Genomic DNA, 26,789 nt, shown 5'->3' with positions numbered 1-26,789 from the left:
TGGCATGTTTTTTTTTAGGCATATGTTCATTGTTTTATGTCATGCCATGTGTTAATGGTCTTATCAGTCTCCCATTGCAAGTCACAATGTTTTGTCTATTTACTTAGTGGTGTCCCTCGCTTATGACACTTCTGTAACATGGACATCTATTCTGTTTGCACATATTTATTGTCTTGTCATAAGGAACTTTGTTGGTTATCCCATTGCAAGTACAATGGGTGTCGTAAATATGTTATGATTGTGTGCCAATCAATTAGGGTGCTTTTGTAATTCTTAACAACTGTTCCACAACTGAATGTAAATTTTTAATTTTGTTTTAAATAAAAATGATACAGGCACCCTTTGGACTTCCATTTCATCCCCTTTCCTATCCTCCTTTATAATTTTACCTTCAGCCTTTTTCTCTAAATCATCTTTCTTCTCCATTTTCAGCCCAGGCAATACCTTTGAGTAGCCCTGGTTTCATCCCCTATCTGCTAAAAGTAAAATGTACCAATATTATAATACAGGGTTCTTGAAGCTTTAGCCCCGAAAGCATATTTATCTGGCCTGCTAAGCACATTTTACTATGTTTTATTATCAGCATTTGAACTAGTTCAAAGCATATAAACTTTTGAAAGGTCAACAAGAATTAAGACTTTTTTATAAAAAATTTTTGCAGCAAACCTATTTAAAGAAGAGAGTTTATTAAATTTTTTATAACTCTCTGCCAAAAGGAATTTTAAGTCTTAAGAAGTTTGCATGGGAGATATTTTGTATCTTTGTGAACAAACCTTGTAAAAAATAAAAGATATAAAAATCAAAATATCAAACATCACTGTCCAATGAATAGTTAAGAGATTTTAATGTTGATGCTGCAAAATTTATTCGTGATTTTGATGATATTCTTTTGAAATAGCAATTGCAAATTTATTTTTTAACTTTCTGAACAACAGTGGATATAAATCAATCTTAATCTTTGGCTATATCTTTCATACATTGCCCAAGACTTGTCATTTACATCTCATATGGACTTTCTCAAAAAAAAAAGTTGGAAATATTCTTGTTCTAATATTTTCCATAATTTTTTAGTTAATATTCAAGCAAGATCTTTTGAACAGTTCATTAAATACTACATATTCTTTATTTAATGTTTAAATGATATCACTTAATGGAAAAGATTTCTATTAGGAATAACTAAAGTGCTTTATCTTGTGACTGATTAAATTGCTTATACTTGAATTCATTAATTTTCTTCAATTTTTATACTAGTTCTATGCCTAATAATTTTTATGCCAACAGGCAAAATGCAGAATATGATATAATTTTAAAAATGAGCAAAATCTGATAAGACAAAAGCTAAAAAATCTCAATAGGACATTGGTATCTTCATATGAAGTCTGACAACACAGAGATTTCAAGAACAAACTTTACAAGTACACGTAAAGTTAAAATAGAATATTAGATATTGTTTGTTGGTAATTCAATGCTAGATCCTATTTAATTATTGTTGTGCATATTAGGATTGATCTGTAAATGATGACTAAACAAGTACAGTACTGTACATATTGATGGATAATAAGCATAGAACTAATATTTCAATTCAAATAAAATGGTAATTTAATAATGCATTTCAACAAGAAAAAATTTAAATTATTTCAAAATGTATCATTATTTTAAAAGAGTTTTATAGCAGTATAAATACCTATAAAATTGATCAAGATGTGTGACGTTCCAACCAATGTATTATACATAAAAAAGTTTTTTCATTTCACTACATTCAATTTTATTTCATTTAACAAAAATTNTGTATCATCTATCAACTAGAGAGTTAAAAAACTATCACAAAAATCCCCATAAGAGTGTCCACCCCCTAGTACTGTCAGTGGGCCGTTTGGTTGGCGACACACTGCACTACTGCGCTCTATGTAGCAATGCAACACTGGTCATGATGGCGTATATAAAACTAACTTCTTCAATATATTATTAAAAAAATTTTTTTTAACTTTGCGTCAACTTTACAAAATAAAGGACGTATGGTCACTGTAGGTATACCTGTACTGTATTTGAAGATTACATTAGATTTTGAGTAAATTAATTTTTGTTCATGAAACATTAAATGTGCAGTGCATGATGTAACCAAAACAGAAAAATAAAAGTGTTTCTGGATTATCTGTAAGACTCCTAGTGTCAGATAATCTACTCCCATGGAGATGGTGCATTCAATTGTTTTGATCTTGAAAGTAAAAGAAGCAATGGAAACATCAACAGATTTAAAGCCATAATAACTACACAGTGAAAAAACCTCATTCATGAAATGGAAAATTACTGGGAATCTGTCAAAACAGATTCCCAGTAATTTAAACTTATTTGATAGATACAAAACCAGATACAAAAAGAATAACAGTGACATTTTAATAATTCAAGCCAAGGCATGCAATATCTTTGAATGCATGTGAAGTGAAGAATCAATGGTTTCAATGTTTCATCAGATATTCAACCTGCATAATCAAAGTATCAGTGGTGAGATGACAAGCATGGATGTAGAAGCAGCAGAAATATTTGTTGACCAATTTGATGAAATTATCAAGAAAGTCAATTACTATCTGGAAGAGATCCTCAATGTGGATGAAACCAGACTTATTTTTTTTCCTTTCAAAAAAAAAAAAAGCCTGAAAGATCACACAAAGAAAACAATTCAAAGCTTTTAAGAACAGGATCATGTTGCTGGGTTTAAGATAGCCTTTTTTCATCTATTGCTCCAAGAACAACATGTATTGAAGCAGGTTAGTAAGCACACACCCATCCTATTTACTATCATACAAATAACAAGGCACGAATGATGCAAGTTTTATTCAAGGATTGGTCCATCAACCACTTCATACCTCAGTCAAGTATGATTGTCTGGAAAAGGGCATTCCTTTAAAATTAACTTCCTGCTCAATAATTCTCCAGGACACCTCCCAGCATCTTGTTGACTTATACCCAGATGTAAAGGCAGTGTATCTGCATAAAAACATGACTAGCCTACAGCCAATGAATTAGGAGCTATAGCTACATTCAAAGCATAGTAACAACAGAAAGTGATGAAATAACCCTTTGTGATTTATGGAAATTTTATTTGATGTTCTTTATGTAAAATATTATAACACCACCAAAACCTTCAAAATATACCAGCAAATATAATTTAATATCAATACGATATGACACATTTTCGATCCCAATAGGATCTGCGTCAGGTCAAAAATGTTCAATAGAATTAGAATGCTAAATGTTTGAATTTAAATATTTTAAAATTGTGGGAACTGTAAACTTGTTCTAATGTTTACAGTTCCCACGATTTTAAAATATTTAAATTCAAACATTTAGCATTCTAATTCTATTGAACATTTTTGACCTAACGCAGATCCTATTGGGATGAAAAAGGTTTGTCATAAAATATACTTGCAAATATAAATATGTTGAGAGTTTTGGTGGTATTTTGTAGTGTATAACCAGCTATGGGAAGATTCAGAACATAAAATCAGCTTGGGAGGAAGTGATAGAAAAGTGTGTGCATGGCATATGGGAAAATGCCTAAAAAACTTGGAACACCTTTTCAATTAAATAAAAGTAAAAAGTTATAAAGAAGATAATGAGTTACTCTTTCCTTAAAATGTCACACTTCTCTTTGACTCACAAATCAGTCTTGTCTTAATGTTAAAACTATTAAAATTAAACTCTTATTTGAATAAATTTCACACAAAACACTTAATATATATTTGAGAACAAACTGCATCATAAGATCCAACATTCAAAAAGAAATTATTTGAAAAGAACTAGTGACATAAAAGTTTTAGATGCATTTGGTTCTTCATTATTTATTTTATACTAGTTACAAAGAATTACTTTTCTTTTGAATCTAACAAATTGTCTTGTCTTGATGTTCTTAGTGAATTGCAGACTAATACGGCAATAAAGAGTTGAAGAAAACTATCACATTAATATTAAAATTAAACTCTTCAGTTAAAGTTCTATAAAATTCTAAATCTTCCCACAGCTGGTTATATATTAGTAAATAACATCATCAAAACATTCAAAAATATATCAGCAAATATAATTTTATATAAATATGCTATGACAAACTTCAATCCAAATAAGATCTGCTTCAGGTCAAAATGTTTGATAGAATTAGAATACTAAATTGATCTTTTAGCATTCTATCGAATTAACATATTCTAATTCTAACATTTTGATCTGAATCAGATCTTACTTGGATCAAAAATGTTTGTCATATCATATTTATATTAAATTATATTTGCTGATGTTATTTATTGCTCTATAAAATATTTTTAGGTGCTTGTTTTTTCAGATAATTTTCAATATTAGATTTCAAGATGAGATTTGTTCTTAAAAGCATTTCACAGAAATTCTATTAAAAATCTTGAGAANGGATGCCATGTGAATGAATTAGCATAAAAATTTAAAAATATAGTGGTCAGCAAACACCAATGCCTGGACTGATGTCAGAGTGAAGTTGTGTCTGTTCAAGCTCCTGGAAAATTTTGGGATATGGATTAACCGAGTATTAAATACAGCTAGTCACTGAGGACAATTTGGTATGCTAATTAGAGGGAGTAATTAAACCTTAAATTTTTGAAAATTCGCATGGGTCTAGCAAGTGGGGGAGTAATAATTCGGGGCAAAAAAGGGGGTCGCATAGTAAGATAATAAGTCACTCCCTAAAGTTTGGTGCTTCTACATTATGTAATTAATTATTTGTTAGTGATCTAGTTTTGTAGCATTAATTCCTATGGCAAATTTTCGAATGATAATGGTCGTTTAAAGGACTTCCAACGGTCAATAACAGTTATCGTTGTAGAGAAATAATATTAATCAAATGATAAACATCTTTGTTTGTATATAAGGATTTTGGGCTCTGATACGGTCAATTTAAAGAGGTACTGGTCAGGCAGAAAGGTCGCCTCCGTGTTTGTAAAATTGTGGACTGTCAACTGGAGCGAACAACGGATGAACAAACAGAAACAAAGTATTGTTAAACGTTGCAATTTTATATTTAATTAAATGTAATACTGTCGGCCATGTTTATATTTATTAATTTACTTCAGAAAATTAACAAGACCGGGACCTCGAAGTGGAGAGAATATTGCACAAAAATGGGTAAAAAATCAGCATGGACAGACCCCTATTATATTGTATGCAAACCCAGAAAAAAGGACTATAATACCAGCAACCATTCAAAAGGAAAATGGAGAATACACTAACTCACTAGAAGACACACTGAAATTACTTATGGAAACACATTTCCCCAAAGACACTAAAAACGACACTAACAAACAACAGGATATTTGTAATCAGGTGGATAACAATCCAAACACAGAAAAAGATATACTCCATTTACTTTTACTGAAGTTTCTAAAGCAATTAAATCCATTCAAAATAATAATTATCTCCTTCCGCCCGTAACCCGAGTTGCGCATGACACTGTGCAGTCCATATCCCGAGTTATCTTGGGCATAGGCTTTAAGGTCCTCAAAAAAGGGCCTTGACTTATAACTTTTCCAAAAATGCATGGATCAGCATATATACATCGTTATCTATAATATCTGCAAATTTCATGAATTATTTGCCGCAAAAATATTTTATGATGATTTACTAATTAGGTAATTAATTGTGTTATTGTTTTTTATGGGAGTTTTTTTCAAATTAATTAAATCGTTTCAAACTTCTATTTGACTGATTTGACTTCAGTAAAATTTTTTAAAACGCTATTAATGTTTTTTGACATTAGCAGGTCTTTTTGTTTAGTAAAATTTTTTCCCCATACCTTCTTTTCAGTCCCCTCATAATTTAATAGCATAAAAATCGAAAAAATTGTGTTATATTTGAACAGATGCGGTAAGTTAGCTCCCCTCCTGCTTTAAACCAATATTCCCCTAAGGCGTATATGAGAACTACCCGGGTAAGCTGACACCAGCTGTTCTCAAGGTCAACCAGCTTGTAAACAATGTAGATTGCATGTGTAAAATTTCATGTCTTGTTAAATGAAAGAATAATAATCCTTGCAGCTATATTTTTCAAATAAAAGCATTTATTTTAAATTATTTTTATTTTTTTATATACTTTTTTGTAAAATCACTTTTTGGAGGGGTTTTTATTTTGCAGGAATTATTTCCTGGCAATTTTTTGGATGTCAGATTCACGTTTGAGTAGAAAAATTGATTGTTTCTATTAAATAATTTTTTTGTGGATTTCTGAATGGCACTTTTTCTACCAAAATCAGTACAGCTTTACTAGAGGAAAATCAACCTATCATGCTATAAACAAAGTCACCAACTACATTGAAAAATCATGGAAAAAAGAACATGTCCTTGTGATATCGAATGACTTCAAAACACCTTCAACTCCTTTTGGTGGCCAGCTCTATTACAGCAATTACAAACCAATAACTGTCCACGAAACCTTTAAGGTAGTTTTTAGTAATGATGTAAAGATAGGATGGTTACTCTTTTTTACAATAACACTACCATTATTGAAAACATACACAGGGGATGCCCCCAGGTTCCTGCTCGGGCCCTGGGATGTGGAACATTGTTTACAACGGCCTACTCAACTGCATTTGTAATGGCTTTGGGGCCTAGTCCCCAATTTCTATCTACCTTATATACACAGCCTGCATAGAGACTTACTTCCTTCCTCTACAGTGCTCCTTTTTGGGGCAGTGTGATTGACAATGTAAGGATTTGAAAGTTACTCAATAAAGTCCAACGGCTTTCTCTTCTTTGGCTGACCAGAGCTTATAGGACAGTGCCTTCAGGTGCTCACTGGTCTTAAACCATTACATCTGAAAGTAAAAGAAATCATGTGGCAATGGCATATGATTTCTTTTAACAACTTAGATCTCAATAAGCCTGGAGGCCTGTTGAAATATATTCAAATCAGAATCCTACCAAATCTGAACATTGAAACAGATATGCAGAGGTCTTTCTCATGCACAGATACCAATCAAATTACATCCCAGTCATCACAGTATAATCCCACAACTCGACCAAAATGAGGAACCAAAACCCTCATTGCAAATTTTTATGGACAAGTCTAAAAACAGCACAAAGGTTGGGGCGGCCTTCGTCATATATGGTAAAGACCCTACTCAACCAATTTATAGTGACAAATTCTGTCTTGCAGAATATTGTACTATCATGCAAGCTGAACTACTAACCATTAACCAAGCAATTAAATACATCAAAAATCAAAAGATCAACAGTCAACATATCCATATATTATCCGAAAGTCAAACTGCCTTAAAAAGGATCCATAATCAAAACTGTTTCCAGTCAAGAATTATTAATCAAGATATAAATGATAACGATAATAATAATCATTATGCACTAACCTGGGTTAAAGGACATAACAGACTAAAAGGAAACAAGGAAGCCGATCACCTTGCAAAGCAAGCTGCAGACTGAAATTCCAGTTAGCTTTAATGGAATAGCTAAGACAACTCTCCAAAACATTTTACACAACACGGTTATTGCTCTTTGGCAGAGAGAGTGGAAGAAAGAAAAAACAGGGAGGCTAACCTTTTCCTTTATACCAAAAATCCAAGAAAGACTTAAATGGAAACACCTGAAAATCAACCATAGCACTTCCCAACTCCTCACGGGCCATGGAACCTACTGTCACTGTCTCAAAGATGCAAACCTACGGAGATAACTCCGTAGGTTTCCATCTTTGAGACAGTAACTACTGTAAGTGTGATGGACAAACCCTGCAATATGTTCATCATGTTATATTTGACTGCTACTTTTGATACTCAAAGGGTTCCACTTTTACAAAAGGTGCTTTCTTCAGGATGGAACTGGCCATGTCCTTTGAGTGCCTTCATCAACAATAAAGACTTATATACAGAACTAAACGTTTTCATCAATTCCACAGGAGCACTCAATGATACCTTCAGTCCCAGAAACTAAACGTACATTCTTGGTGTCTTCAAAAATGCTCTAAAAAAGCACTGAATGGGGATTTCATCTCAACAGACTAAATATACATACTTGGTGTCATCAAAGCTGTTCCACAAAGCACTCAATTCAATCTTCATCTCCACGTGCTAAACCTACATTTTCAATGGTGTTTCTTCCAGCATTCAACTCAGGCTTTCAATATCTTCAGCTACTAAGAAGACCAGGCAGATCTCTTGCAAGTGTCAACCAATTGTTGGACAACCTGTTACACAGAAAATTGTCAGTCTCCCATTGCAAATTGCCATGTGTATTGTATTACCCCATCTAGGGCACTTTTGTTTAGTATGCATTGTATTTTATTCCTATGTATATATCTGTTTATTTTCTTCCCTATTTTCAGTCCCCATTGCAAGTTGCAATGTTTCATATGTTTGTTCATACTGCTAGTTTGGCATGTTTTTTTTTAGGCATATGTTCATTGTTTTATGTCATGCCATGTGTTAATGGTCTTATCAGTCTCCCATTGCAAGTCACAATGTTTTGTCTATTTACTTAGTGGTGTCCCTCGCTTATGACACTTCTGTAACATGGACATCTATTCTGTTTGCACATATTTATTGTCTTGTCATAAGGAACTTTGTTGGTTATCCCATTGCAAGTACAATGGGTGTCGTAAATATGTTATGATTGTGTGCCAATCAATTAGGGTGCTTTTGTAATTCTTAACAACTGTTCCACAACTGAATGTAAATTTTTAATTTTGTTTTAAATAAAAATGATACAGGCACCCTTTGGACTTCCATTTCATCCCCTTTCCTATCCTCCTTTATAATTTTACCTTCAGCCTTTTTCTCTAAATCATCTTTCTTCTCCATTTTCAGCCCAGGCAATACCTTTGAGTAGCCCTGGTTTCATCCCCTATCTGCTAAAAGTAAAATGTACCAATATTATAATACAGGGTTCTTGAAGCTTTAGCCCCGAAAGCATATTTATCTGGCCTGCTAAGCACATTTTACTATGTTTTATTATCAGCATTTGAACTAGTTCAAAGCATATAAACTTTTGAAAGGTCAACAAGAATTAAGACTTTTTTATAAAAAATTTTTGCAGCAAACCTATTTAAAGAAGAGAGTTTATTAAATTTTTTATAACTCTCTGCCAAAAGGAATTTTAAGTCTTAAGAAGTTTGCATGGGAGATATTTTGTATCTTTGTGAACAAACCTTGTAAAAAATAAAAGATATAAAAATCAAAATATCAAACATCACTGTCCAATGAATAGTTAAGAGATTTTAATGTTGATGCTGCAAAATTTATTCGTGATTTTGATGATATTCTTTTGAAATAGCAATTGCAAATTTATTTTTTAACTTTCTGAACAACAGTGGATATAAATCAATCTTAATCTTTGGCTATATCTTTCATACATTGCCCAAGACTTGTCATTTACATCTCATATGGACTTTCTCAAAAAAAAAAGTTGGAAATATTCTTGTTCTAATATTTTCCATAATTTTTTAGTTAATATTCAAGCAAGATCTTTTGAACAGTTCATTAAATACTACATATTCTTTATTTAATGTTTAAATGATATCACTTAATGGAAAAGATTTCTATTAGGAATAACTAAAGTGCTTTATCTTGTGACTGATTAAATTGCTTATACTTGAATTCATTAATTTTCTTCAATTTTTATACTAGTTCTATGCCTAATAATTTTTATGCCAACAGGCAAAATGCAGAATATGATATAATTTTAAAAATGAGCAAAATCTGATAAGACAAAAGCTAAAAAATCTCAATAGGACATTGGTATCTTCATATGAAGTCTGACAACACAGAGATTTCAAGAACAAACTTTACAAGTACACGTAAAGTTAAAATAGAATATTAGATATTGTTTGTTGGTAATTCAATGCTAGATCCTATTTAATTATTGTTGTGCATATTAGGATTGATCTGTAAATGATGACTAAACAAGTACAGTACTGTACATATTGATGGATAATAAGCATAGAACTAATATTTCAATTCAAATAAAATGGTAATTTAATAATGCATTTCAACAAGAAAAAATTTAAATTATTTCAAAATGTATCATTATTTTAAAAGAGTTTTATAGCAGTATAAATACCTATAAAATTGATCAAGATGTGTGACGTTCCAACCAATGTATTATACATAATAAAGATTTTTCATTTCACTACATTCAATTTTATTTCATTTAACAAAAATTATATTATATAGTAATCTAGTATGAATATTTATTTTTAACCTACCCCATTTGAGCATAAAAACATATAAATATAATAAATATAAACATATATATAAATTTAATTCTGCTTTTTATATGCTATACAGCGTACTGAATATTTATTACACATATATTTATTTATGAATTTAATTAAATGTACAATTTAGGTATTTTTTTCTGTTTAACATATTTGTTGTTTTAACAGCAATTAACATATCACAAAAAAATAGAAAAAATAAAATTAGAAATAACTTGACTTTCAGGTATATTTTAAAAATTTTGGTTAAAAACATTTAATTACATTAGATGTTTTTATTAAAAGGTGTATTTTTATAGCTTTTCAAAAATGACTACCATCACAATTTAAGTTTCCATATAATATATTTTAATCTAATTTTTCTGTGCATATTAAAAGTATATTACTATAAATTAATGAATGTTTTATGATACTTTCTGAAATTTTAATAATAATAATTACTAAAAAATTATGGACATCAATAATTAATATCTCTATATTAAATATGCATATAAAAATTTTATAATTAATGATTCATATACACAAAATCATATGACTGTAAGAATGAATTCAAGATCATCAAAGAGTAAGATTCAAGCTTCAAAGAACTGGCATGTTGTCAGAAATAGGATATTTGATAGTTGTCAATATTTATAATTGGGATTGACATTAAAATTGAAACAAACTATATTATATTTTATATAAATTTATACAATCATCTCAAATTACTAATATCTATAAACAACCACCACTGAGTACTGGCTATAAATATTAATATTGCATACTGCACTCTCACTAACAAAAACCACTTTGACCAAATAAGAATTCTCTATCATGCACAAAACAGAGAACAACTGATACCTGGAGCTCATGAAGATTTATAGGGATATTTGAGAAGCATGGCTTTAATAACACCAACACTTTTCCACCAGCATAGAGAATTTGCATACAACACCAGCATCCCACAAACTGTCCTCAATATCCATGAGAAGACCATGATTAGGACTCAAAAATATGGTTGCTTGTTGATCGGTGGAATCTACATGCTCCATCTCAAACAGTTTCAAGATTCCACAATATAGAATTGATGATGATCATTTAAGATAGAAGTAAACATTTGCTGAATTTATGAGAGTTATTTTGCTGGATTTTGATTACAGAGAGTAATATATGATATCATATAAATTTAAAAATATTATGATAATTTAAAAATACAGGTATCTCTCATATAACAGGTAAACATTCCAAAAAGTGCCATGTTATGCAAATCTATGCTATACAAAACAAAGGACTAATGTAAAACAAGGGGTTAAGTTTCAGAAGTTAACAAAAGTATACTATTCTTTTTTATTACTAAGAGAAAAATGTTTATTAAAGCAATCAATACTTTAATTCCAATCAATAATAATTAATTAACAAGCACAATTAAAAATACTGTTAATATTAATTTTAGTTAAATAAGGGCATTTTCTTTTTTCAAAATATCATCTGAGCTTTTTTGTTGATCTTAAAAATTAAAAATGAAGAAACTGATATTTCTATGAATGACAAAATAAGAATATGTTATTAATCAATAATTGTTCTAGCAGGTCACATTTGTTCAGTTAAATACAAAGCAATTTTTTTCCAAAATTTGTGCTTGAATACCGAATTGTTCCATTTGGGAACAGTTTGAGTACCAAGATAGCACTGTGTTTCATTTGTCATTTTTATAAATGATTATTTACCCAGAGTTAAAAAAGTTTAATCTTCGTATTTAGTAAAGTGTTTAATCTTCGTATTTAGGTAAGTTTATTTAAACTATAAAAACACAACACAGTGACAGTCTTAAAGACTAAAGTCTGAAAGCAACAACAACACCTGGTTGATAGGAAAGTTAGGACAAGGAAGAAAAAAATTCTATCAGTTTTCATTAAAGTAACCTGACAAAAGACATAAAACAAACTGAAAATTTCAGTATTCTAAAACCTGTGGGCAAATTTGAGACAACACACATGCTTACTTGAATAAAAAAAAATTGAATAATGAATTTTACACTTAAAAATTGTGGAATTTTGTACAGAGTATTTTCGAAACCATGTTAGAGTAAAACCAGAAGTCATACTGTATGAGGAATATCCCCAATTTTTAAACCGTGTTGTACGAGGGATACATGTAATTAAATAATTTTAGCATTTTCAAATGTAATGATTTACTATATTATTTAGAGTTTTCTTTTTGTATAAATATTCAGTTTGTAATTATTCTTTTATTCCTGAAATACTTTCAATTTGACTCTAAATTCATTCTTTTATGGTGTTTTCAGTATACAATTAAAAATATTTTTTAATTGTAAACTAAAGTAATAAGCTTTATGTAATAAGTTTAAAAAAGAATGAGTCAATANATTTTATTTCTTTAGGAATTTCTATATAAGAAAAATAATTTTTTAGGAGAAAAATATAGTATAAGATTTCTCTTAGTTCTAAAGATTAATAAATGCAAGTCTTAGAATTAGATTATGTTAGTTAATTTAATGAAAACATGTTATGTGTACAATTACATAAAATATTTAAATAACGCAAAATTTATTATCTAATAAATTTCAATACTGTTTTTAAAATGTAGAAATAATAAATAATATAATCTCAAATTAATCAAATTTATTTGAAATATAATTCAGAAGTAAAAATAGGTGTAATATGTTAAAAATAAAAAACTTGAGCAGTTGATTATAATTTAAAAATTGACATTAAATTTAAATAATTAATAATATTCAACAAATGTTGTTTATTAGATATTTTCTCTTCCTGCTGAAGAGACTTGTATAGTTTTTGATGGTCTGTACTCTATTTTTCTCCTGTAGCACATTTTGAATGCTGAGACCACTCATAAATACGACCACATTAACAAAATAACAAATATAACTCCAATTTCTTAAGTTAACAATTAGTCTGATCTATTGGAGGACACATTAGTTAACAATTTCTCAAATACCTTTGTGCAACCAAACTCATAGTCAGAAAATATAAAAATGAATTAGTTTGATAACCAAATCACTAAATAAGCTAATTCACTTTTGTATCTCCTGATGATAAATTTGTTTCCTGAAAATATTCAAGAAACTGTCACATAATGTAAGTGTGCTCCGATAAAGAAAATTTTTGGTATTGATTTATACATAGTCAGAAGAGTAAAAGATTTACTTCTTTTACATTCAATATTTTGTTTAATGGATTAAGCAATTAATTTTTCATATACAATTGAAAGCTATTAATTACAAATAACTGAATTTTATAATATTCTTACAAAATCACACTAATTCCTTTCAATATGCTATTAAATTTAATAAATACAAAAATAATATTTATGTATTTTAAGCACAATTACAATTATATGCAACTATTTAGCTGGTTAAGTATTCATGCAGATCAATAATTCCATGTATACAAAAACAACAGCAATTTAGCAAACTAGCAACATGATGTTTGCATGCTAGATGCATATGATCACGAATCATAAATATCTACATTCTTATATATTACAATATATATTTATATATGCAATGAACAATTTTTGAAAATACTTTTGTACAATTTATTTTATCATATCTATCATGCACTTAAATAACAACAAATTATATCTTTTCTAATGAAAATGCTTTATTCTAAATTTTTTTAAAATTTTAATCTTTTCAATAAAATGTAAGATAATTGTATTTAAACAACATATACTCTCAATAATTTTTCTCTGGGCAATGCAGAATATTCATTAAAAACTTTTCACTTTCATTAATCTAATATTAATTTTATTTCTGATGGACATATATATTAATTTGCATAAAAATAAATCAAAATGTTCAAAGTGAACTGAATTCAGCAATGTAGATTTAGAATAAACTCCATGTTGGATAAATATGTCTGTACTTTTTAATTATTTCAAATTAATTTTTCTGAAAGTAAAATATAAAATACATTTATTTTAAACACTGTTTTCTCAAGATAAAATCAAAGATAAAAAAAATCGTGTGTGTTTTTTACCTCCTCCTGTTTCCTGATTCAGTTTGGTCACAAGATTTATTTTTTAAAATTTAATAAAACTTTATAAAAAAAAAAATTCCTCTATAGTATAACAAAATACAAATATATACTTCACTAAAGAGAAACATTAAAGACAAAAACAAAAAATCTAAATTCACAAAAGCAAAAACATTATGATTAACAGTATGAGAACATCATGATCTAATGTAGTTTTAGGAATAATTTTACTTGAAACTTTTTAGAACATCACATTGAATTTGCAACAAAACTATTTTAAATATGATTAAATATGTATTAAATACAGTAAATTTATTTTAAAGTTAATATTTACTTTTAAAAATAAATTTACTAAAATCATCTCTTTCTGTTTATAAGATAAACGTAGACTTGTAAATTGGAGATTTAATGCTAGAGGACTATTAATCTGATCAGATATTTTTACAAATAATAATAATTGAGATATATTTTCAAAAATACTGAATTTGTTAATATATATTGAAACTAAAAAAATGTATACACACAAATTATGTTAAAAAACATAGTATTGTTTGAAAAGTAATGAGTATGTAACTTTTCTTTCTTAACTTTAAAAAATCTTGAACTTTAACCAATTTCATCTTTAAACAAATTATATCAATATTTTCACAATTTAGAAATAAGACAAATAGAAAGTTATATGGTTTTCATTCTACATATAAGAATAAAAATTCTACATAAAGGAAAAAAAAATAATAATACTTATACATTAAGTTAGAAAATTAAGAACAAATTAAATTAATTGTCTAAAACAAGTAAAAATGCTATTTTAGGCAATTAATTTTTAATTTCTTTAGTCTGTAACTAAATTACAGAGGAAAATCGGATGCAATATTCATTAAAAGTAATTTTATTACTCATGAAAGAATTTAAACAATTCATGAAAAACAAAAATGCCTAGGATACTTCAGAATAAGAGAATTAAAGCTCTGCAGTTTAAAAACATTCAGATTGATTTTAAAAATATCATTTTAAATAGCATTTAAATATATTTGAAAATTTTATAAATTTAAATATATAATATTTAAAAAGAAAAAATTATATAATGATAAATATTATATATTATAAAAATTCTAATCAATAATAGTCAGTAGAGAATATAAATTTGGAATTAATAACTTAAAAACTGTGGGCCATGTCCTTTGAATGTTGCATTATATATTGTATGTGTAAATGTAAAATAAAATTTACATATAAAGTTAATATTTTTTGCAGTTTTAAAATTAAAACATGCAAGAAACGTTTAATATATTTAAAACAATTAAAACTTTAAGTAAAATCATGCACTATTTACACCAAACTGACAACACAAGCATAATTATGCAAAACCCATTTTTTTAAATAGTGAGGCAAATTACTCATTGTTATTTTTTACAAACATGAAAAAAATCATGCTGAAATAAGATGAACTAAATAAACATTCAGTTATCAAATCTATTAATGTGCTGCTTTATTATATTATGTAGAAATAAATAAATATTCCAGTTTTCATATATTTATTTACTATGTCTACTACTTGTTCTTTATACTCAAGAAAATTAACACTAAAAATATAGGCAAGGAACATGACCTATGTTTTTTATGGCATTATACACTATATATTCAAAGAAAAACATATATGTACAGTATATGTTATCATCATCTTCATAATTTAATTTTTTTAAATCTGATTTGAATGAAGTTTAAATAATGAATTTTTTTAAAGTTATGTACAAAGTTTAACTGATTCTTATTAATTATTGTCTTTACATGTATAACTAACTTTAAATTAATTAATTAATTAATTAATTGACTTTTCTGATTTTCAAAGAGAAAATAAGCATATTTGGATTCAATGCCATATAATTATTATTTTAAATTATATATCTTAATAGGTTACAACTGGATGCATACAATAAAAATACAATAATCAACTTAATAACAATTTTCTAATAACTAACTGCTAAAAGTTATTAAAAACATTAGTCAGTTATTAAATAAATTGCTGGAATTTAAGTTGATTATTGTATTTTATTTTATTGTATCTTATATCTATTTTTAAATAGTTTATATCATTTAATTGATGATAATATATGATAATGAAAATAATAAATATTAGTTTTATCATCATGTTAATAGTTGAATTTTATAATTATTTACTATAATTTTTTAAATTTCATTCTATTCTAAGATTAACTGTTTTATACATTTTTTTTTGCTTTTACATTTATTTTATTTTATTATTAATTAAAAAAAAACATTCAATTTTGTTCTAACAATTTTGAATATTATAATTTTCACATGATAAAATTCTGATATGTAGTTTTCATATACAGACTTCTTTATTTAATAATTAATAAACTAAGTTATTACATTTTTAATATTCAACAGCTGCTGAGAAAATTTTCAATGCTACAAAAATATCAATAAATTTCAAAAAGATATAAAAGCTCTTTAGCCTAAATGACTATGCCCCTTTACATTTTTATTATAATTCCAGTTCTAAGAAATGTTGCAATTATTGTCTTGTATAAAATGCACTTCTCTCTAATTTAATCATAAACAACAGCATAATAGTAAAAAGGTGTTTCAAATATATAACTATATACTTTTGTTTGTATATTCATTTCAAAAAAATTAAATTTTTAATACAATTTTTTTAGGTTTAAATCATTGCATTTACTTATTTATTTCTTTAACAAATGTGGTAAAATAACTGTAAATAAATATAATTTAATTGAAATTACAATTCATGCCATTCCAGTATGTCAGAAAGATATAATAATATAAGATATCTGCAGTTGAAACTACAATACAGTAGAGCATCAATTATCCAAATCAATTGGAGCTGGGGTTGTTCGGAAAATCAATTTTTTTGGATAACCGATTATGTATGAAAAAATATATTAACCTATCCCATCTTGAAATTTGTTCAAATCCTGGCACGTCCTTAAGTACACTCTTATGGTCACACCAGCAAAAATAATATTGGAGTAGCCCAAGACATAGCCAAAGATTGCAACGCCACAGCACTAGCGGAAATTTAAATTTGCCGACTGGAAAGCTTTCAGTTAATTGCGTTTCAGTTGATCGACATTTAGATAATCGATGCTCTACTGTATTTCAAAAATATAGAACCAAAATCAAACTATTATGTATTTTTTTTTATGATTTATCATCAAAATATTGAAATTCATCTTAATAGTTTGACATATGTTATGATTTGAAGACTAATTTCCAACACATGTTAACTTTTACATAACTGCATTCAAAATAATATTGTATAACTTTATATTTTAATCAACATATACTGAAACCATATTTTTTTAGGAAATACATAGGTATATTGAAAACTGTATTGAATATTTATTTATTTCTACAATTTTATAAGAATTTTTTAAATTAATTAATAAAGTACAAGCAAATACAAAAAGATTACAATATCAAACAATAAAACAAAGTTGATATTCTAGATTATTTACCTTTCACCTCATCATCTTCAAGTGTTGTGCTACTGTCAGTAGATTCTTTTACCTGTGATCCTTCTCCTTTTTTTGTCATAATGCTGCGACCTGTTCATTTTTTAAAAAAAAGTCTTTAATTATTGATATTATAACAAAATATGAGTCTAATTTACAATTTCTTTAAAATATGATAAAAAAGTCTATACAGGTATCATGAGCACTATATAATAATTTTAAAGCATTCAATACATATGATTAGGTACAAATTTATCTTGCTTATACTTTAGAAAATCCTCTAAATCTAAAAGTATTAAAATAACTGCAGATGCTTTTTTTTAATGTTTGCTAATATTGTTACTTATTCTCATAGAACTTCAGACATTCCATACCCAAAGGCATGCAGTTTTTCTACTTTTTCAAAGATTTATATTAATTTACATTTTTCTCTCAGAATTTAAACACAGGTTGGCTGTTGACAATAAGAATATTAAAATGAATTAATCCTTACAATTTATAAAAATTAGTGAAACAGTGACTTAAATTAATATGTGGGCATGATTTATGTAGGAGTTACATTTAGGAAAATGTGCATAAACAAGAACTTGCACAATGTAGATATACATCACTTCCATATTTAAGGAACAAATCTTCTGGAATTTTAATTATCAAGTTTACCTTACTTAAATCAAGAAAATCTTTAAGTTAAATAACATCTGTAACAAAAACTTATCTTCTCTATAAAAAAACGTTCAACAGAAATGTAAATGCTAAACATTGATTTTTTTCATTACTTTTTAACTTCGTATATGTATGAGTATTTTAAAATCAGGCATAAACATATTACACAAGTAAAAATTAAAATTAATGCTTTAGATAAGACTTATTTGTTGTTCTTTTGTATTATAAGATCATATTATTTTAAAATAATGTATAGATTGTATAAATCATGATCTTACCCATATATTTTTGTATTTTAATATTCTGTTAATTAGTCATACCTGATTTGCCTGAACTATTGGGAGTTAATATTTAAAATCATTTATAATCTTAATTGATGTTTATTTAATTTGCAGATTAGTGGTTTGTTCTTTTTTTCTTTTCTTTTTGTACTCGCAAGGGAACTGTCGGAGCATATTTTAATAAATTTTAATAAAATTTAGTTAATAATTACATTAAAAGTATACAAACTCTGATTAACACTTTATAATAAATTTGTAGTATTCACTAACAGTTATTAGCAATCAAATGTCATACTATTTTATAGTAGTTTAACACAAATATGCAAATTTTTAGTAGTGAAAGAGTCTTGGAGGAAGACGATGCTATTATATTTAAGAATAAATTCTAGAATTTTCAAAACTGGGAGAAGAATTAAATGCAAATATTTAAAACATTATAGCAGAATTTAAACATTTATGTGATAATGTCGGGCCTACAGAAGAGATTTGTAGGCCTATTATTTCGGACATTGATAAACAGGTAGCTAAACTCTTTTTTAATGCATTTAGCGATATTTTAAGTACTTATGTGAGTAGAGATGACAAAGAGTTTTGTCAGATGAAAAATAATAATTTGATTTAAAATATTTCATATGAAAAAATAACACATCTGCTTCAAGAAAAAGAAATTGATAACGCAGACACTGACTGTGAATATTCAAATGATGATGAAAAAGTTGATAAGAATATAATCTGAACAAAATGAAAAAAAGAAATTCTTAACTTACATAGGAAACACCTAAAATGGAAATTACACATATTACAGCAGAAAGGAGCTGAAGAATTAAAACATTTTAGCGATTTATATAAATGTAAATCCAGACTGCACAGCAAGGTGTATAATATAAACTTCTATATAAATGGAGAAAACATAGAATTGAAGCATTAAAAATCATTAAAGAACATACTAAACAAATGTTTGACAAAGCTCGAGGCAACTATAAAATTGTTAAAGGTTATCAATTAAAAATATGGGCATTACAGAAATTTCTTGAGGTGAAGAGTTCAATTAAGTTTACAGCTAGTGATTCCTGGGTTGCAAAATTTAAAAAAGAATACAGATTAGTATCTCGAAAAATTACTATTTCTGTTTTATTTACAAGTTTTGTAAACAAAAAGGATATTTTACACAGCTTTTACTAAAACGTAAAAGCTGCGAAATTTCAAACAGTAAAAAATTTACTGCCATCTTATTTGCATAACTTCATATTCAATATGGATCAGTGTGGTTTTTCATACAAAATGATTTCACCAAGAACACTTTCATATAAAGGAGAAAAAAATACTATTGGATTTGTACATTTTCCAAGTAATAAAGTTAAACATTCCTACACTGTTCAATATTTAATTAATGCTAATGGACAAGTTGTAGGTAATGTATTTATTTGCTATCAACAGGCTCGTGGAACCTTTGAACCTAGAGTTCAAACGTTGCTGTTTAATGCCCCAAATGTAACCGTTACAGCTAGCTCATCTGTCAAATTATCTACAGCAATTATTACAAACTATGTAAAAGATCTATTATCTCCAAATATAACAGAAAACTCATTATTAATAATTGGAGTGGACAATTAAATACAGTAGAACATCGATTTTCCGAATCAATTGGGGACTGGGGTTGTCCGGATAACTGATATTTTGGATAACTGATTTATGTACGAAAAAATAGTTTAACATATCCGATGTCGAAATTTTTCTCCGTTGCGTGTTGCTTAGCGTTGAATTTTCGTCGATGTTAAGCCTAACAAAGACTACTGTATCGTTAAAAATTATTTTTTTATTTTGTACAAACAAAATAAATATATTGAAAAATATAAAAATAATAAAAAATTATACTTCAGATGTTAATTTAGTATCAAAAATGTAAAATATTTGAGTAGCCCAAGACATAGCCAAAGATTGAAGCGCCACAACACTGGCAAAAATTTAAATTTGCCAACTGGAATTCTTTCGGATGATTGACTTTCGGAAAATCGACACTCTACTGTATTAATATTTATAATACAGTATTTCAAACATCTACAAATCAAAATTCATGTGAAGTACTAATTATTCCACCAAAGTGTACATCTATATGCCAACCTTTAGATGTTGGATTTCATAGACAAGTAAAACTTTTAGCTAAAGAAATTTTAAATGCTATACAATTATTCTGTAATGATTCTTCAATGAAATTGTTCTGGACAACTAGAAATGGCATAATAAAATTACATTCAATTCTTCATCAATTATCTGCGCCAATATTTAATACTTTGATTAAACATGCATGGTTTGCTTCTGGATTCATACATGAAAATGTCAATTCTTAAATGTAAAACAAGTTTGTTTTTCTGTTTTAAACACTGACAGTTTAAATTGTGTTAAGAATAATTGCCAAAATCTTCAATTTGTTACCGGTTGACATTGTGCACAATGTCAACCGGTTTTTTGTTTATTTTGCTTTGTTGAAAATTATCACGTAAATACTTGCCCATCTAATAATTTGTGAATGTAGTAACTTTTCATTTATCTACATATTACATATCTATTAAAATGTATTTACTTAATATGTTTTGATTATTTTCTTCATATTTATTTTATTGTTAAAGTAGTATATATATCTAATCTTTCATAACATTTATTTGAGTTTATTCCTTATTCTACTCTGTAAATGTAATACAGAGATATCTCAGTTTTCATCAATAATCCTTCCAAAAACAATCAGCAAAATCCAAAACCAACGAAAACCAAGGCAATTATTTCAATATGAATCAATGTAAATCAAATTAATTCATTCTAGATATTCCAAAATGCATATCAATAACACATTTTATAAGGAATAAATATAGTGTTTAATACTAAAAACAATAAGAAATTAATATAAAATGAATATAAAACACTAATATGATGGTCTCCAAAACAGAATCGCCATCTAACTGTCTTTGATTAATCAAAATTAATAATAACTGTTCAACATCTTCAATTGTTTGTGATTTCTGTTTCTTTGCACATTTATGCCTTTCATTAGATTAGTCTCCTTTATTGCTTCCTTTTTCGCCACAACAGAACTTATCGTGGATGGTGACTTCCCATACAGTACATGTAGCCGATTTCAGCAATCTTAATGCCACTCTCGTATTTTTTAATGATTTCCTTCAACTCGATTGTGCTCCTGGCCTTCTTCTTTGAAGGGCTACTGGCTCTGGAAACTTTCTTTGGTACCATGATGAAGCTAAAAGGAAGGAAAGCAATGGAATTGTTGGCTAGAAATGCAGAGTAATGCTCATACAACAAGAAACAATGCCACACTGAGCAGAAAAATGCGTGGATAGCCCTTTGTTTTCAGAAAATAGAAATGAGGTGACATGGCATGCTGACGAAATCCGAGACAAATTTTTTGTGAAAAAAATCGACCAAAACCAACAATAACTGAGATATTACTGTATCATCATCTTTTTCCACAACCCTTTCGCTACTAAAAATTTGCACATTTGTGTTAAACTACTATAATACTTAAACTACTTAAAATAGTATGACATTTAACTCTGATTACTACAAATTTAAGATAAAATGTTATTCACTAAGAGTTTGTATACTTTTAACATAATTATTAACTAAATTTTGGCTTAAAAGACACTGAAAGTTTCTTTGTCAGTTTGATTCAGACTTACATTACATGATAAACATTTATGTACCAACAAACTTGCTAATTAGTCTACTATAGACAGCATTCAAAGCATGCACCATCAGCAATGATGCACTTCTGGATTCACCAAATCTTGAACAGTAAACATTGAAAAGGTTTAATTATCAGAATTACAGGCATTGACATTGCCTGTAATTCTGATAATTAAAGATTTTCAAGTAACTTTTTTCAAAAAACCTTTTCAATTCAACCTTTCCAAGAAATATGTGAAATATATGAAGCCAACTACAAAAACAAAAACAGTGCAAGAAAATATAAATAACTGATAAATTGTACCACTTAAGTTACATTTTTCAATTTTCATTTTAATCATTTTGTTTATCACAGCAAGTAAATTCATTTTTGATTAAGTTTTTTCCAGTTTATTAATATTTTAATAAATTCAGGAAATCTGTTCAACAAATTTAATAATTGTATATTTTTGTAATAGATAACAAGGTTTATTAATAAATAATAATTAAAAGAATGCTTTTTTTTATTTCAGAATTGTATAATTTTATAATTATTTTTATATAATAAAACATCTTATTTTAAACTTTTAATAGTTTGGAAATTATAAAAATATATTTTTTGAATTGCCAAACTATTAACAAATATTTATTACAATTTAATCATTTTTAATAATATCTTTATTTAAAACTTTTTCATATTGTAATGTACAGTACAAGTACCTATCATCTGATGCAGTTGATTATTTATAAATATTGCTAACATCAGCAAAAGGATATGACTATCACAGTATTAGATATATCTATCATCTTATCTTTATGGCTAATTATTTTAAAAATTTATTTATTATTATATTGCAAATGTCATGCTCAGCTGGTACTGGTGCCCAGACTAAAGTCAAGGCATAGCTAACCAAACAAATTACAATGCGATTTTCAAATCTCGCCATTCGTCTTTTGTTTAAGTGCCATGCAACTCTTGATTACTCACTTCCCCCACACTATTGTTCAGCTTACATGTTCGGATGTGTTGTGCAGAATCGACACACAGCTACAATTTATTTTGTGTTATTTATTTCTGTGTTTGTTATATCTACGGAGACTTGAGAGACTATGTGGTGATTTGTTGTAACCGTGAATGAATCAAATGATGAGATAAGATTAACGAGAACATTTATTAGCTTACATACATCTGACTTGGATTTTACACAAATTGCAAAATTATACCTCAACTTACATGAATTCGACTTACACGATTATCGCTTGGTCCCACCTATCGCGTAAGTTTGGGGTATTACTGTATCTAGAAACTTCCTAATAATGTGACATATGTTCAATATTGTGGTTTTTTATAGTGCAATGTATATGTTTTTATTAAGGCTTAACGTTTCTAGACTTTTGTGTAGTGTATGTGGTATAACACTGGTAGAAGAGAGAACAGGTACAGTACAATAAATACCTTATTCATCCTCTACTACATCTGTCTTATTTCTTGAGTGAGTGGACTGTACTTGCTGATTTTTTCACTGTGAGAATTTTTTGTTATGAGTGTTTGGAACGGATATATCTATTAAATAAGTGATCTTACTTTATTATTATTATTATTATTAAATAATATAATTTTTGTGATAATAACCATGTAAAAATATAAATCTTAGTAATTTAATTTTATCAAATCTTTTAATAATACTTACTAGAAAAATTCCTTGTTGCTAACATTGTAGTCAAAATAGCTCCCTGGAAAAAAATTCATTTTTACTCTACACATTTAAAATGAATATACATTTTTAATGTTTTTATAAAATATATTTGTAAATATGCACATTAAATATGTATTATCATCATATTAAATACAATATCATGTTAAACTGATGAGAATACTTAACACATTGATTCTCCATTTTGTAATGTTATGGAGAATTTGTGTTATGAAAATACACTATCATTTTTGTTCACTTTCTTAATAAAACTGAAACAAATCTACCATACAGTATGTCTAATATTTATTAAATTCTTTATGTTGTTTGTTTGTGTGTGTCACTAAGTGGATTTTTGAGGACCTTCACCCTAATAAACTGTTCAAATGGAAAAAGTTCTCACAAATCACTCTGTTCCAAGATTTTAGAGCAAAGAATTCAATTTTATTTTTTCTGTTCTATATTTGTTCTTTTGATTTAATTTCAATCAATTTTATTTAACTAGTTAGTAGTTAAACTTGATTGAATTTAGTAAATAAATTATTTGTATTCCTGAGACTATTATTCTATCTATAACAATATTTACATAAATTTATCTAATATAGTTTTTCATTAGCATAGCTGTTTCATTCTAAGAATTTCATGTAAAGCCATATAATCTTAAGTAGTTTAACATTTTCATTCAAATAAAATTATCTTTTAGGTAAACTGTGCCTTTCCTTACTTGTTGTTGAAGTCAAACTGATATTGATATTTCCTACATAATAACTGTGAACTGATTGAAATTCAAAATAAGATACTTACTTTAAGTTTTCGTCTAGCATTAAACTTCTTCAAACATTCCACAGTTTCTTGGCGATGAAGTGTAGAGGCAACACGCTCTCTTTGCTATTCAAAAATAACAAATTATTAGTAAACTTTTTACTAAAATTATACACATGATTTTTTTAAAATTAGTTTCTTAATTTTGTAATTCATTTAACTATTACTATTATTTCCCTGTACACTGTAAACTTACTTATAAAAAACGAACTTAATACAGAATTTTCTCTTTTCATTTTTGAAATGTTAATAATTTCTGTACTAACAGCAAAAAATTTTCTATACACTTGCACTTTGTAATTCATTATCATTAACTCAATCAATAGCTCTATATAATTTCAATGAGCATTACACAGAGTAAGTTATTTACTTAGTAAAAATTTTGTTTTTATTGATACTATGATTTAACAATTATCAAAATATTAAGAATCCTCATAATAAGTTTTATACACTCTTAGAACTGTGCCAGTGAATCTTTTGTCATTTGAATACTATATAGTGTTCGTGTATTTACACTATATAGTGTTCAAGGGACAAAATAAGTTTTATGCTTTTCTTGCATGACAGAATAATTGAAAGCAGCTTGCTGTATAAATACAGACTGAATTTGCAGGGATAATTCTTTAATAATAATCTCTGTTAATATCAAAATGAAATCAGATGAAGAATTAAACATATTTTTAAAATGGTTCAAAACTAGGAGCTTTACAAGTTTAATACAAATAAAACTTTCGCAACTGTTAAATTAAGAAAATTAGTTCTTAATACAACATTTACAATAATCTATCAAAAATTTTGGAAATAACTATTTCAACATTAATTTTTTAATTTAAGTATATATTTAAAATTAAAAATTTTAAATATATACCTAAATTAATATTTTAATTAAAATTTTTCTCATTTCATAAATTTAAAATTTTTGAAGTATTTAATAATCTATATTACAACACTGTAAACAATATATAGTAACCATTAACTTACACAAATCCAAGGGTGCTTAAGGGCTTCGGTTGCAGTTATTCGTTTTGCTGGGTTGACGGTCAGCATGCTGTTTATCAGATTCTTAGCTTCAGGAGTCACCGTATCCCATTCAGGAGATGGATACTTGAAAATTAATTGATATAAAATATGAAATACAAAAAATATGCTGTGATTTGAAACAAAAATTAAAATATTTTAACTTACATCATAAGCCCCAGCCTTGATCTGTGCATATAACCTGTGCTGATCTTCATCCCAGAAAGGTGGATAGCCCACTAATAATATGTATAATATAACCCCTAAAATAAAAAAATAAAAAAATTAAATTCTGAAATAGCTTATGACTTTAACAAATTAAATTCAATTAATCAATCTTTATTAGCAAAAAAGGAATATTTCCCTGTTGCAGGGAGTAATACATATGTTATCAATAGATAGGAATTCACAAAATTATTAAAACAGTTTTTTAAATTATTTAACTTATTCAATTATTTTACAGTAGGTTCCATATAAACCTGTTCTGAGCATAGGAAAATAATATGGTTTTATCACAAGTATTCTTACAAAAACAATTACATTGTATATAATGTTACATGTTAGGTTTCATTATCTAAAGTTTATTTGCATTCCTATAATTTTAGTAAAACAGTTATACAGTTTATAAAGATCTTTTTTGTTAAAGTTATTTAAAGTATTTCTAAAATCGTGAGATAAACTGCACTGGAATATCCGCAAAATATCACATGATTCACACATGCTTACAAGTCCTTCGCAATTTTGCAATAGATGACACATTGAGAAATCCTCAGATTTACACCATATGCACATAAGTGTTTGAAAACTTTATATAAGTGTTACCAATAAAAAGTGAATATTTGTTGAGTTGTAATTGAGCTATTGATCTTTTCACATTGATGTTTACTGATTTGGTCATATATGGTTGAGATGATG

At 27.3% G+C, this 26,789-nt stretch overlaps 1 protein-coding gene across 9 annotated transcripts in view; it reads right to left on the bottom strand.

The window, feature by feature from the left end:
- Positions 1–26,137, bottom strand: part of LOC111628429 (calcium/calmodulin-dependent protein kinase type II alpha chain-like) — an 88,129-nt gene extending 61,992 nt beyond the window's left edge. For all 9 annotated transcript variants that reach the window (XR_002757171.1, XR_002757172.1, XM_023372209.1 and 6 more), the window contains exons 1-5: positions 26,043–26,137; positions 25,839–25,961; positions 24,840–24,923; positions 24,033–24,075; positions 17,726–17,815 (exon numbers count right to left, since the gene is read on the bottom strand). Coding sequence is in view for 7 of the 9 variants with exons in the window: in XM_023372209.1 (XP_023227977.1) it covers positions 17,726–17,815; positions 24,033–24,075; positions 24,840–24,923; positions 25,839–25,904 (283 nt within the window). In the remaining 2 variants the exon portion in view is untranslated. The remainder of the gene's footprint in view (positions 1–17,725; positions 17,816–24,032; positions 24,076–24,839; positions 24,924–25,838; positions 25,962–26,042) is intronic.
- Between the last annotated feature and the right edge of the window lie 652 nt (positions 26,138–26,789).

This window comes from Centruroides sculpturatus, unplaced genomic scaffold (genome assembly GCF_000671375.1).
Source record: "Centruroides sculpturatus isolate CEXI.00-Female unplaced genomic scaffold, Cexi_2.0 scaffold557, whole genome shotgun sequence".
NCBI classification, from domain to species: Eukaryota; Metazoa; Arthropoda; class Arachnida; order Scorpiones; family Buthidae; genus Centruroides; species Centruroides sculpturatus.
The sequence above is the reverse complement of the archived record's forward strand: the minus strand, read 5'-3'. Positions and strand labels throughout refer to the sequence as shown.